General features: G+C 43.7%; 1 protein-coding gene across 1 annotated transcript in view; it reads left to right on the forward strand.

The window, feature by feature from the left end:
* Nucleotides 1-14,759, forward strand: part of CDH13 (cadherin 13) — a 1,187,477-nt gene that overhangs the window by 585,739 nt on the left and 586,979 nt on the right. Inside the window, exon 5 of the mRNA XM_033219143.1 lies at nucleotides 13,938-14,090. Coding sequence (XP_033075034.1) covers nucleotides 13,938-14,090 — 153 coding nt within the window. The remainder of the gene's footprint in view (nucleotides 1-13,937; nucleotides 14,091-14,759) is intronic.

Consider the following 14,759-nt stretch of genomic DNA (forward strand, 5'->3'; position numbering starts at 1 on the left):
AAAATTAGCCAGGTATGGCGGTGCACACCTGTAATCCTAGCTACTCAGGAGGCTGAGGCAGGAGAATTGCTTGAGGCAGGGGAATGACGTGAACCCGGGAGGTGGAGCTTGCAGTGAGCTGAGATCCTGCCACTGCACTCCAGCCTGGGCGACAGAGCGAGACTCCGTCTCAAAAAAAAAAAAAAAAGATTTAAAAATAAAAAAATTAAGCAAAATCTATACACTAATTTTAAAAAATTGGTTTAACCTTTCTCTGGGAACAGTAATGGCCTGAAATGATGGAACAAAGAATTGAACAACTCCAGGGAAGTGAAGTTTGGCAAGTTGGCAAGAGAGTAAGCATGGATATTATTTCAACAGTGTCCGAGGGCATGATTAATTTATTGTCCTTTCAGATGGCAGAATGCACATGAAACCCTTCAAATTATACCATTATTATGACAAAGCTCAGGGGGTGTGAGAAGTTAAAGATGTTCCTGCCAAGAATTTGATGTACAGAGGAAACGGGCAACCCACTGGATACACATAAATCTGGAAATCGAGACTTTGAAGTCCCTCATCCTGGCTCTGCCACTGACATGGTCCTGAGATGAATGTTCCCGGACACTGTTAATGGAGTGGCCATGTCACAGGGAGTTCTGACTGGGAGCTCTTCCATCTGTGCCGGGCTCACTGCCTTGCTGGGTCTACTGGGGTGTGTGCTCCTACCCAACTCAGGACATGCTCATTTGCTGCCCCTAGGAAGTATGGGTCAAAGCCATGGGCTCTAGGGGATTTGGCTCAAATCCAAAATCTTTATCTAGTGGACTTTGGCAAGGTTTGTGGACTCAGTTTCCTCCTCTGTAAAATGGAGATTATTATCAATACCTACCTCATGGAATTGCTGTAAGGATTAAGTGAATGGATGGCTGCAAAATGCTAAGAATAGCACGTGCCAGAGTCAGTGCTCAATAAATGGTAGCAGCTGTCATTGTCATCATCATCATCATCATTGTAAACTATTGAGCATGTTTATGTTCCTAAGCATTTCCTATGTCTCAGGTCATTTCACTCGCCATGAGCCTTTCCATTATTTTTCCATTGTGCAGAAGACAGGAGTGAGGTTCAGAGAGGCCACACGGCTTTCTATAAGTCCACGTTGTCTGTGAGCCCTGAACTGGGATGCAGATGCGTTTTCATGTGTCTCTAAACCCTGCTCTGCTAAACACTGTGTGTATTAATCAGGATAGGTTAGGCTTTGATGACAAGAAACCCCAAATTTCAGTTGATCAAAGAAACAGAAGCTTGATTAAGCTCCACGCCCACAGAGGGTTAGGTGGTAACTGTGTTCCTCATTGTCATTGTCCTTTCTTTGAGACCCAGGTCCATGAAGTCACTACAATTTGAACATTGCTGGTCACCACGAGGAAGGAAAAGGGAATGTATCTAGGCACACTAGAGTTCCTAATGCTTTTGTCCAGAATTAACTGAAGTGACACATATCACTTTCACTTACACTTCACTGGCTAAAGCAAGTCCCATGGCCACATCCAGGTCCAAATGGCCAAGGAAGCACCGTCCTTTGTGCCCAGAAGGAGAGGAGCCCACACGGGCTGGGGCAGCCTCAGTGATTACTTTCTGATGCCATAAATCTGATCTGTGAATAGAAGAGATGGGAGGTACAGGAGATCTATGGTTTTCACCAGAGTTTCCAGGAGCCACCTTGACTTACAGCAGAACAACCAAAGGTTTTCACCAGAGATTCCAGGAGCCACCTTGACTTACAGCAGAACAACCAAAGGTAAAGCCAAGGAGTATGTTTTCAAGGGGCTCCGTGACCAGGAGAGTGAAACATACTACATGCATTAAGAAATCAGAAATTCAGAAAGAGACACTTATAAATACCCAGTTATTCACTGGGACAATCAGGGATGTAAAATTATGGGACTGATTGGCAATTAGGGGGCTTTGGGCCCAGCAAATAAAATGCAATGATTGAATGGCCCAAAGATGACTCCTCCTCCTCCAATCTGCTGAGGCATCTTTCAGTGCATCTCCCATGTTGTATAAAATGAGGTTTATAGAGTTTATTGAGCTGTGATCCCTTGAAGGCCATGAATACTCTGGAAATCAGAAATGATCAATAAATATTTTGAATGGAAGAAAAGACAGTGAAGGGAGATAATATGTGACAAGAATGGTGCCCAAGAAGGAAAATACCTTTTTTTTGTGTGTGTGTGACTGAGTCTTACTCTTTTGCCCCATTGGACTGACTGTAGTGACATGATGTCAGCTCACTGCAACCTCCGCCTCCTGATTTCAAGCAATTCCCCTGCCTCAGCCTTCTGAGTTGCTGGGACTACACGTGCGTGCCACCACACCCAGCTAATTTGTTGTATTTTGCTAGAGACGGGGTTTCATCATGTTAGCCAGGATTGTCTCGATCTCCTGACCTTGTGATCCACCCATCTCAGCCTCCCAAAGTGTTGGGATTACAGGCATGAGCCACAGTGCCCAGCAGAAGGAAAACATCTTATTCAAAGTCATGAGAGGGAAACAGACCATGAGGCTGAGCGAATGTCAGTGTAGGTTGGGATACATTATTAACAGGCATAGACTGAGCTCCTACAGTGAGAACATTGTGCTGGTTACATATTTCAATACAGGGAGGGCTGTGTGCTTTGGGAAGGATAGGCATGAAAGGGTGACTCATACATACCCTATGGGTCCAATGAGGAAATTTACCTCAACCAGGGGAGGAGGACTTTTCACAGCTTTTCCCTTCTTTCCCTGTCTGCTTCTTAATATCACAACCATCTTCTCAAAAACAAACACAAGTAGTGATTGCCCTTGAAGCCCTCTGGCCATGATTTCTCTGACAATCTCAGCATTCACCTAAAACTTCCCTCTGCACCATCTCCTGTTATCTTCATCTTCATCTCATGAAGATTCATGTGCAGCTTCTCATGCACATCTCATGTCCCCAGGCCAAGGGGCTGGGCATGAGATCCACTGCACACCTCCTCCAGTGATATCTATGACATGCTACAATGGCAGATACATGAGGAGCTGTACCCTGGATCTCATGCCCAGCTCCAAGCTCAGCATGCCAGGCATTCTCACATGTACCCGACAGTCTTGTCCTTTTAGGAAAATATTGAGATACATTCATTGACTGGATGACAAATGTTTGAGCAATCACTTTTGCCAGGAACTGCGTTTGGCTCTGTGGGACACCAGTGAATACAATCAGATGTGGCCACTGCTCCTAGGAGCATAGAGTCTAATCAGTGAGATGGCTCTTAGACCACAGCAGTTACGTAACATTTCAACAGTTGTGTTGTGAGGGCGAGCTAGAAAGTTTCCACAGTATATACTGGAGGAATTTGACTTTGGGGGACCCCTTATTTACTCCAATCAAGAGAACAAGAACATTGACCAGAGCATTTTTTTTCACAGAGCATCCTAGTGCCAGTAATTCACAAAAGCGCCTTGACCTTCTCTGTGCATTCAAACAGTAGGTTAAACAAACAAAGACATTAAGGGAGGACTGAATAAAATCACTTGTGCTCAGACTAAAATACTTTGGAATGTGACAGATCTGGAAAGTAACATATAACCAAGGACAGAGAGGAGCTGAATAGTTTAATCAGTTAATACTAGAAAACATACATAAATATGGAACTAGGTTTCCTACAAAGAGAAAATCCTAATTTTTTTTTTTAGTTGTGGTAAAATGTACATGGCAGTGGCATTAAGTACATTAACATTGTTGTGCAACCATCATCCCCATCCATCTCCAGAAGGTTTTCATCTTCCTCACCTTAAACTCTATACCCATTAAATGCTAACTCCCCGTTCTCTGCCTCTGGAATCCTCTCTTCCACTTTCTGTCTCAATGTTATAACTCTAGGTGCCTCATATAGGTGGAATCAGACAATATCTGTCCTTCTGCAACTGGCTTATTTCATTTAGCATAATGTCCTCAAAGTTCATTTATGTTGCAGTAGGTATCAGCATCTCCTTCCTTTTGGAAGTTAAATACTATTTCACTATATTTACACACATGTAGACACATACATATATACATCTGTACACATACCTACACATACACTTTTTTTGATCCATTCATCTGTTGATGGACACTTGAGTTGTTCCCACATTTTTGGCTATTGTAAAAAATGCTACAGAATGCTTATTCTTTCCGTGTGTCTATAGGTCACTTAGTAAAGATGATATTGCACCTGGCCAATAAGAAATGTTAAAATAACGTTTAAAGGTAGAACTGTTATTAGCCACATTAGTATATGATAAATTGGAAAGAAAGAAAACCGCTGCAAAGACTTAGAAATTAACAAATACTCTCCTTAAAACAAAAAGACTGCATCCCAGTGAAAATAACCAAGAAAAAAAAGGGCACACTATCAGAAAATAATGCAAAAAACCCCACAATGAACACTGACTTCTATAGAGCTCAGTTTAAGTTAGACTTAAGCATAATCTTGAGAGTCTGCTATGAAAGAAGGAAAACAGGCTGGCACAAGGAGCACTAAGAGATGAAGGATCTGGATGGTAGATTCAGATCCCCTCATCGTGTGTTACTGGAGTTTTAGTTTTCTTCCCAAGTGCTCCATCTTGCCCTTAACCTCAGCACCTTCCCTGGGGTGATGGAAGCCCCATTTGACCTTGGTGATGAACATAGCCAGCCCTAGCTGGCGTGAGCACCGCTGATTGATAAGGTGGGTGTGGAGCTACCATCCTTCTCAATGGATTGCCAGGACTTCGGCTCCATGTTTCTCCACCAGGGTATGGGAACTCTTGGCCTTGGACTTTCCTTAGTTCTCTGGCTAATTTATGACCTAGAGGTTGAACGTGGTGAGCAGCATGAGGTGAGAGAAAAGCATGGTACTTCAGCTGTCCAGACTGCTGAATGGCTGTGTCTTCAAGTTCAAAGGCATGTCAAGGACTAACCCACAGCTGAGAATTAATTAATGCTAACAGATCACCTTACAGAACCAGTCTAATGATAAACACAAATGCCTCTGAACAACTGTAGGTAAAGGCAACAGTGTTTTATTTTTTTTTTTCTATTTAACGTAGAGTAGAAAATATCTTCTAAATTAGCATATGCATCTAACTCCAATAATTCCTCTTACATGTTTTTAAAAGTTGTTTGTTTTTTCCTGTGTAAGTAATACAGGCTCATTTTGTAAAGCTGAAAATATTGTAAGGATGAAGGAAAAAGTATCACACCTACCTTCATCCTCTAAAGACCAATGCTGCTCACATGCGATTTGTTCGCTTTGGTAACCAGGAAGGAAGGTCTAATTATTTCCTAGTTTTGCATCCTTGTGATAATAATGCATATATATAGTTTTCATCCTCTGAAAATGTGTCTCCTCATTTTCTACAGAGAGGAAAACTAGACCCATTAATTTGGTTGGATGTGACAGGGAAAGGGTACTAGAATATTAATCTAGAAGCTGCCTTGCCTCACAAGCACAGTGTTTGCTTGGAGGGTCTCCATTGAAAGGGACCCCTGCAAATTATAAGGATGGGGAGGGCGTTAAGTCGTTTTTCAACTCCTAAGCATTACCACTGCCTGGGAAGTTCACTATGGGGTTGTTCTGCTGAACCCCTATCAACTCCAGTGGGGGTGGCACCAGGTTCAAGATGCCAAAGAAGAGACCTGGAGCCAGCAATGACACGAGGGGTTTTACTGGGTGCTTCCATACAGGGGAGTTCAGTGGTGGTAGGCTGGACAGGAGAACCACAGCCACTTGCAAAAGGCATGCAGTTTATATAGCATTTTCAATTAGCGCCCTTACCCTAAGATCCTTCACCTGGCAACTTTCATTCAACCTCTGAGTCATGGCCTGGATCTGCTGCCCGTGTTCCATGGGCCAGGCCAGGGCCCATGTTCCTCATAGACAAGGAACCAGTCTCTAGGTTGGCCACTCCCAGACTCCCCAGCTTGGAACAGACACCCAGGTGTATCCTCCATACAGAGTCATTTTCAGGGTGTTATTGCTATCAGGTGCATTTACCATGGAGAGGAATTCTAAAAAGAGAAATAAAGCTCTGAAAATGTGTCTCCAGGTAAAGTGGCTGCATTTTCAAAGAAAAAAGAAAAGGAGGTTTGTATGACAGACCTTGTTTTTAATTTATGAGTTTATGAAGCATTTTATATCATATAAAAACAGGCAAATAAAGTTGTACTTCTTCACTCAAAGTGTTAATCAAGTGTCCTCTATATTCCAAGCTCCAGAAATGTGAAAGAGAATAAGAAAGCAACAGCCTGAGGGACAGTTACCGCCACCCACAAAGACGCAAGCTGCTCCCCTCACTTTAACAGACCTTGCAGGCTAGGAGGGCTAGAGCTCAGGTGGACGAGGTTAAGTCTGCATGGAGTGGGCGGCAGAAAGGGTCAGGGGAAGCTTCAGTGAGTAAGTAATTGCTGGCGCTAAGTCCAGGAAGATGAGGGGGTCCCCAGCAGACTAGGTGGGGGATGGCCGTCCAGCTAAAGAAAGGCACAGCTCAGGGGGCTGTGGCTCATGCTGGGTTGTGGCTTAGGACTGGAGAAGCAGGTGGAGACCCATCAAAGAAGAGCTCTGAGATTTTACCCTCGGGCAGACGGAGCCATTGCAAGTTTTCGTGGGGTTTTTTTGGTTTGTTTGTTTGAGACAGAGTCTCGCTCTGTCATCCAGGCTAGAGTGCAGTGGTGTGATCCTGGCTCACTGCAACCTCTGCTTCCTGGGTTCAAGCGATTCTCCTGTCTCAGCCTCCCCGGTAACTGGGACTATAGGCAACTGCCACCACCACGCTCAGCTAGTTTTTGTATTTGCAGTCGAGACGGAGTCTCACCACGTTGGTCAGGCTAGTCTTGAACTCCTGACCTCAGGTGATCTACCTTCCTCAGCCTCCCGAAGTGTTAGGATTATGAGCATGAGCCACTGTGCCAGGCCCATTGCAAGTTTTAATATAGGTACTGCCCCAGTCAGATGTGGGTTTGCATTTTAGAATGACCATTCCGGTTGCAATTAGGACAGGAGATGGGATAAGAGAGAAATCAGAAACATGAAGGTCAGGAAGGAGACTCCTTAATATTCATTTACTTATTCATTTACTTATTCATTGCACAATGTTTATTTGAAAGCCCACCAGGTACTGCATACCGTTGTAGGCTCTGAGGACAAAGCAGGCAAAAGTAGTTACTTGAGATCTGAGTTAAGGAGCAGAGGAGAGAGGTTGGCAGAGGGTAGGAGGAGGATAATGACAAGCGGAACTTGGTGACTCTGTCATTTTGATACATCAAATTCATTTTCTATACAAGGAAAAAAGAGTAACTGATTAAAGTGCAATTCAAGAAAGTGAGAACCTACAGGGAGGTACCAGAATGTACAATGAAACACCACAGTCACACATGGCAGTGGGGGGCCCTGGATTGGATTTCGGATCAAAAACAAAGGTTAGTAGAGGCCAGGCACGGTGGCTCATGCCTGTAATCCCAGCACTTTGAGAGGCCAAGGCAGGCAGATCACGAGGTCAGGAGATTGAGACCATCCTGGCTAACACAGTGAAACCCTATCTCTACTAAAAATACATAAATTAGCCAGGCGTGGTGGCAGGCGCCTGTAATCCCAACTACTCGGGAGGCTGAGTCAGGAGAATTGCTTGAACCCAGGAGGCGGAGGTTGCAGTGAGCCAACATCACACCACTGCACTCCAGCCTGGGTGACAGAGCAAGATTCCATTTTTAAAAAAAGTACTAGAAAAACTGATGAAATCTGAATACATAAAATCTGGAGTCTCATTAATAGTCAAGTGTAAGTATTAATTTATCAGTTATGACCAATGTTCCATTTTTACGTAAGATGTCAGCATTAGGGGAACTTGGATGAAGGCTACATGGGAACTCTGTACTATCTTTGTAATAGTTCTGTAAATCTAAAAACACCTCCCGAAGTTTATAAATGAATACACACATATACACATATAAACCTCAACCTCAGCCACATTGAGTAGAAATAATTATATAATGCATATATGATGACCCTATTTGTGTAAAACCATTCAAAGCTGCTATATAGTCTGTGAGTTCATATGTGTGCAAATACCTTAAAAACACATACAACGTGGTATCATTCATTACAACTGAGAATGGAGGTGGGAATGGGACTTTGCAGGGGAACAGAAGGGAACATTGACTTTCTCCATATTGTGTCACATCTGTAAGATGTGCAAGAACACCCTTAAAATCAGATCAAGGAGCCACTACCTGCTCCAGGCCTCGGTACTCCCTACCCCTGCCTAGATGCAGAAGACACTGGTCCCAGCTGTGCGTTGCTACCCCCACAGCCAGCCAGGAAGTCTACCCAGGTATGTGGCAAGACTCCTGTGTGCTATTTACATGCCCTTGCAGAGTGTTGGCACCAGGGGCTCATGTTCTTTCTCATCTGTGCTATTTTTTCCATTCCAACTCAGAGGACAAGAAAAAAAATCCCACTGTGAAAAGAAGGGTTGAATTACAAAGAATAATAGGAAAGGCTCGCTAATTGTGAAGCCCTGCTATGGAGTATATAATGGGCCTTAACAGCTGCTGCAACAGTAGAGATTCGTGGCAGGGTTTGCTTTGGCCAGAGGAGTGCACTGAATTTCTTATATTTAATGACATTAAACCACATCAAAGGGCTGCAGGCTCAGCTGCTGCAGCTGTGGAGTTTCCAGGAGTTTAGCACAGCATAATCAAGGTGGTCTGGAAACTCACTTGATTTGCATGGGATGGTTTTGAAGCATGGCTGAGTGTATCCTTGGGTTATGGCCATTGCATACCTCCTATCCCCCAGCTTGTGAGGTTGGAATATGTTGGGGTCCCTCTGAAAATCCAGCTAGGCACCAAGAAGCCAGAGAGCTGGTGAGTAATTCAGAAGGGCTTGAGCTTCCTCCTGAATCTCAACTGAGCCAAGACACTGAGCTTTCCCCTGAAGAGCGACTTTCCGCACTCCACTTTCATGCTTTCCTCTTCAAGGTTCCTCCAAGCCATGGGGTACCTTTGACACATGTAGAGATATTGCATCTAGTGACTTTAAGAAAAACCAACTCTGCTTTCTGAGGTCTTAGAAACAGGGTATTAAAAGAGTTCCTGTTAGTGTTATCTGTTTAAAATAGGTCTAGAAAGAAGGTGCCAAACAGACTCAGCCTATTTTTAGCAGAGGGCTCCAAACAGTAGTGGTGGAAAGCTGCACCAATGATACTGAACAGGGATGGTGCTGAAATCTCCCCAAAGTAGTTGTCTTCAAACTTGTGTATGCATGAGAATCACCTGGGGAGGGGGGATTGTTAAAGCTCAGATTGCCAGCAATTCTCCCCCTACCCTGATTTCTGATTCAAGAGGCTTGGGGGAGGCCTGGGAATGTGCATTTTTAATGAGTTCCCAGTGATGCTGATACTTGAGACCAATTATTCTAGAGACAGCAAGGCCCCTACTGGAAGTGACACACCTCATTTCCCTGTGCTGGTGGTCCCATAGGGCCAATCACTCTGGGAACACCAATCTGGGCTGTGGGTGTTCCTTCAAAGTGAACGTAGCTCTGAGGAGCAGGAGGCAGGTTCAACAGCCACACCTTTAAGAACATAAAAAGTTGAAGAGAGACAGAAGAGAGACAGACGTGTGCAGTGCTAAGCTGGGGACCTCACAATGGGAACTGGCTTCTTTCCTGGGGAATAACTAATTTCAGTTCAGCAGTAGGTGCCAACTCAGGTAGGTCCTCCCTCTAAGACCCTTGTTTCTGTACCATCAAGTGGCTCAAGCTCTCTGGGAGAGGGCAAGAAAATGGTTGAGATCTACCCTTGGCAGCAAAAGGGAAAGTTGCCCTGGGATAATATCTGGATCTAGAATTAGTTTTCTGTGCCGAGTGGCAGGTAGAGAAATGGGAGGGTGATGATATTTGTCACAAGAGGCCCATTCCCCCACCCCCTCCTTGTTTCTTGTAGAAGGTCTGGGTGTTGTGTTCCCAACTTTTTCTGAGCTGAGAAGAGTCAAGAAAAGATAACAAAGAGCCCAGAAGTCTTCTTCTGGCAGGTCCTCACCAGCAGGGCCTGTGTCTGACAGACAGACGGGTCAGAGAAGCCCGTTCTTGGAAAGCATGATTGCTTCATAGCTCTTGTAGAATTCCCATGTTCGTTTCTCATTAGAATGCATTCTATGTTAATAGGATCTTCAAAAAGGACCTGCTCATTTCAGGTGTGCTTAGGAGAACAAGAGGAAGAAGTTTTAATCCACATTTGGGTGAAGGTGGTAATGAGAGGTGAAGCCAGCTGGACTTCCTGGGCCAAGTGGGGACTTGGAGAACTTTACTGTCTTAGAAGAGGATTGTAAAGTGGACCAAAAGCACTCTATAGCTAGGATTGTAAAACGCACCAATCAGTGCTCTGTAACTAGCCAGAGGTTTGTAAAATGCACCAATCAGTGCTCTGTAAAAATGCACCAATCAGCACTCTGGCTAGCTAGAAGTTTGTAAAATGGACCAATCAGCAGGACACGGGCTGGGGGTGGCATCCACAGCTGGGACCAGTGTCTTCTGCATCTAGGCAGGGGCAGTGAATACCGAGGCCTGGAGCAGGTAGTGACTCCTTGATCTGATTTTGAGGGCATTCTTGCTGTATGCTTTTTACAGATGTGACACAGTGTGGACAAATATAAGGGAATAAAAGCTGGCCACCCCCCAGCCAGCAGCAACAACCTGCTTGGGTCCCCTTCCATGCTGTGGAAGCTTTATTCTTTCCCTCTTGACAGTAAATATTGCTGCTGGCAGAGAGGGGTGAAACAATAATGATGGCAGTGATAGAGAAGAGTGGAGTGTGCTTGGTGACTCCTTTCCACACAGGGAGCTGTTTCCAGAGCACTTCTCTTCTGGGAGGCCTATGAATTTTGTTATTAAAAAGGAAACGTTGGCCAGGCGCAGTGGCTCATACCTGTAATCCCAGCACTTTTGGAGGCTGAGGCGGGTGGATCACCTCAGGTCAGGAGTTCGAGATCAGCGTGGCCTACATGGGGAAACCCCGTCTCCACTAAAAATATAAAAATTAGCCAGGTGTGGTGGCACATGCCTGTAGCTCTGCCTACTTAGGAAGCTAAGGCAGGAGAATCGCTTGAACCTGGGAAGCGGAGGTTGCAGTGAGCCGAAATTGCACCACTGCACTCCAGCCTGGATGACACAGTGAGACTCTGTCTCAAAAAAAAAAAAAAAAAAAAAAGAGGAAACCACCTATTCCCTCAGAAAAGGATTGAGACACCGTTCTTACCCATTAACAACAGTATAATTTTATTGTGATGATTAATATTGGAATTACTAGCTTTGATTAACTGAGCCACTTCTGTGTGGTAGGACACGTGCTTTACAGATGCCATCTTATTAAACCCTGGCAATGCTGGAAAGTAAGTGGTGTCATCTGCACTTTAAAGATGAGGCGATGGACCGTGCTCATAGTCACACTGTGGATCACTGGGAAAGCTGGGATTGCAACATATATCTGTCTAATCAGTGGAGTTCATTCTCGCTATTTGCCAGCCATGGGGATCCAATGGTGAGCCCAGTAAGCTGTGGCTCTTGACCTCATGGGGCTTCCAGGCAGCAGGTAGGGGGTTAGTGGAAAAATATCAGTTGGATTAATCAAGTCAAGCAGTGACCGAAAATTATTTTCATCAGAGGGTATGACATACCTTTTTTTGGGGGGATAGTCTTACTCTGTCACCCAGGCTGGAGTGCAGTGGGGGCAATCTCAGCTCGCTGCAACCTCTGCCTCCCAGGTTCAAGCGATTCTGCTGCCTCAGCCTCCTAACTGGGATTACAGGTGTGCGCCACCACGCCCAGCTAAATATTCTGTATTTTTAGTAGAGACGGAGTTTCACCATGTTGGCCAGGCTGGACTCGAACTCCTGACCTCAAGTGATCCTCCTGTCTCAGCCTCCCAAAGTGCTGGGATTACAGGCGTGAGCCACCACACCCAGCTCACATACCTTATTTTTAATCTTCTTTTATATCCAATTTTCAGTTACTCTTAAAAATACAAACAGATGTAATTGGTGTTTAGTCAATACTCAATGTATTTTACTAAACAACATTTTTTAATCGGAGGAAACAAACAAACAAACACCTGTAATGCCATGTGGAACTACGCCTTGCTGTGCAGTGATCCTGCCAGATGATCCCTGGCATAAAGTTAATGCTGCCTTAGGCACCACTGCCACCTGGTGTCAGGCGTCAGAATTGCAGGCTTGGCGGCAGCCAAAGTGGCCTGGGGTGATGGAGAAGCAGGGGGCGGGCAGGACCCATTTTCACTAGGAGAAGGCAGATTTCCTGTCCTAGCCACCTAAACCCTCCAGGCGCTGTTGAGTATGTTTCAATAGATGCCTGCTCATTTGTCATTTGGTGACAGCTAGATCTGTATCAGCTTTCTTTTATCTGTATGTCCTGAATGATTATTGTGTTCAGGACCTTTAAACTGTTTTGTTATAATCAAATTAACGTTTGAAGGTTCTGATGATAAAGTGACATAAATATAGATGAATACTTGAGGGTAAACTCTAGACTACACTTATGCCAATAATAGTTCTCTTTAGTTGCACATCTTCATAAAAAGACCCCCCATACTTTGACCCCAGCTACTTCTCAACCCTAACCCTCCACATGCTTAAGCATATGCCAGTAACTCACAGTTTCCGAAACTTTCCAGACTCTTCCTTGTCTGCCTGCCGCCTTTGTGCTGTTCCCTCTGCCTGGAACTACTTTCCTCCACCTTTCCCTTCCGAATTTATTCTTTAAGTATCAAATCAAGGTCGACAATTTGTAGGAAAATTCCATACAGTAAATTCAGAAACAACAGTGTTGTATGTTGTATTGCAGTGTCTCTAGAGAAATGGAAGATGCGGTTCTGAACCCATTTTTATCTCTTTCATAGATTTGGCCATGGTCAGTTGCTGACTTGTTGTATCTCAGTTCATCCATTAAGTGGGAATAATAATGTCCTTTGCCCCCAGCATTGAAATATACATATATATATCTCATATATATATCAACTGACAGCTGCAAAGATGCGGAGATAGATAGATAGATAGATAGATATGCCCCTAATCTGAGGTTATATATATATACACATATAACATATATATTATATATTATATATATTTAATGCATAGGGGTTTGATATATATAATATTTAATATATAATATATAGGGGTTTAATATATATAACACATAGGGGTTTAATATATATTATATATAGTGTTTAGGGGTTTCATATATATAAAACCCCTGATTGAAGTGTGTCTATATATAATATAGATACCTATATTTAATATATGGGGGTTAATATAGATAATATTTAGGGGTTATATGCATATTATATATATAAGCCCCCAAATGGATGTGTGTATATATCTATGTATATATATAAACCTTTTCTGATGAGGCAAAGTGCTTCCTCTGCACCATGTCTAGTACTTATTAGAAGTGAAAGGGCAGGTGACTCTGTGGATTATTGGATATATGTGAATACCTATAATCTTGATCAATGAGTGCCCAGCAAATGGTTTCCATTACCTTTTTTGTTTTGCTTGCAGATAATTTTTTAAAAAAATATGTTTGGTGGAGTTAAAAATAATATAAATGTCCAATTTTGACTGAACTGGCGTTATTGCTCTCCTTGATCCATCACTATATGTCACCCAAGTGCTGGTAACCTTCCTTAGCTGACAGCTGCAAAGATGCGGATATTAGAATGAAAGGTGTTAGGCAGCGATGCTATTTCTGGTGCTGTTACTTTAGTCGAATCTGTGTTCACCAGGTACCTTTGTGCTGGCACCTGTGATTAGTGAATTGGTCGCAGAAGTATGTTTGCAATGTGCTTTCTCTGTGTTTTCCAGACAATTTTAAATGTCTCTCTGTTTTTCTGACCAGGTAGTCGACAGTGACAGGCCAGAAAGGTCCAAGTTCCGGCTCACTGGAAAGGGAGTGGATCAAGAGCCTAAAGGAATTTTCAGAATCAATGAGAACACAGGGAGCGTCTCTGTGACACGGACCTTAGACAGAGAAGTAATCGCTGTTTATCAAGTGAGTATGCCTCCCATGCCCACCCTGTGTGCAGAAATGTGGCTTTCAAAGATTATTTTCTTCCCACTGAGCTCATTATTTCTGTGCCTCATCAAACCCGGGTCTGCATGGCTTTAGGGTGTTTCTGTGGGAGCTGAAGTGGATGGAGTTGAACCCTGACAGGGTAACAGTGGGGGGTCTTTACCTCATCAACAGAGCCCTCCAGGCCTGCATCAGACTTTGGGTACCAGAGACCCAGAAGGGAGACCCTGGGGGCCTCTCAGAGGAGGTCAGAACCCTTAGGGCAACTTTGGCTTTCCAGAGACCAGTTTGATGATCTAGAGCTGGAAGAGGTATAAACCCCAAGACCTGATATAATTAGCAAGACATGGTCCTTAGGGTGAAAAAAACTGCTAAATATTCAGCAATAAAGGAGTAGTTAAATTGTGGCAGATTTTGCAAGGCAGTTTGGCCATTTAAAATGCTTTTGAAGAAGTTGTAGTTATATGGGAATGATTCAAGATATTGAATGAAAATGACATACAGACACATATGGTATCCTCATTACCAATGGAGTATTTGCACATATCATGAGGTGTATATGTTTAAGAAAAATGATAAAGAAAAATCAATGTGTTAATGGTTGTATTTGGAAGTGATTGATTTCTTTGGTTTTCTTACCTACTTAAA

Source organism: Trachypithecus francoisi, unplaced genomic scaffold (assembly GCF_009764315.1).
Source record: "Trachypithecus francoisi isolate TF-2019V2 unplaced genomic scaffold, Tfra_2.0 Lachesis_group10, whole genome shotgun sequence".
In the NCBI taxonomy this organism is placed as follows: Eukaryota; Metazoa; Chordata; class Mammalia; order Primates; family Cercopithecidae; genus Trachypithecus; species Trachypithecus francoisi.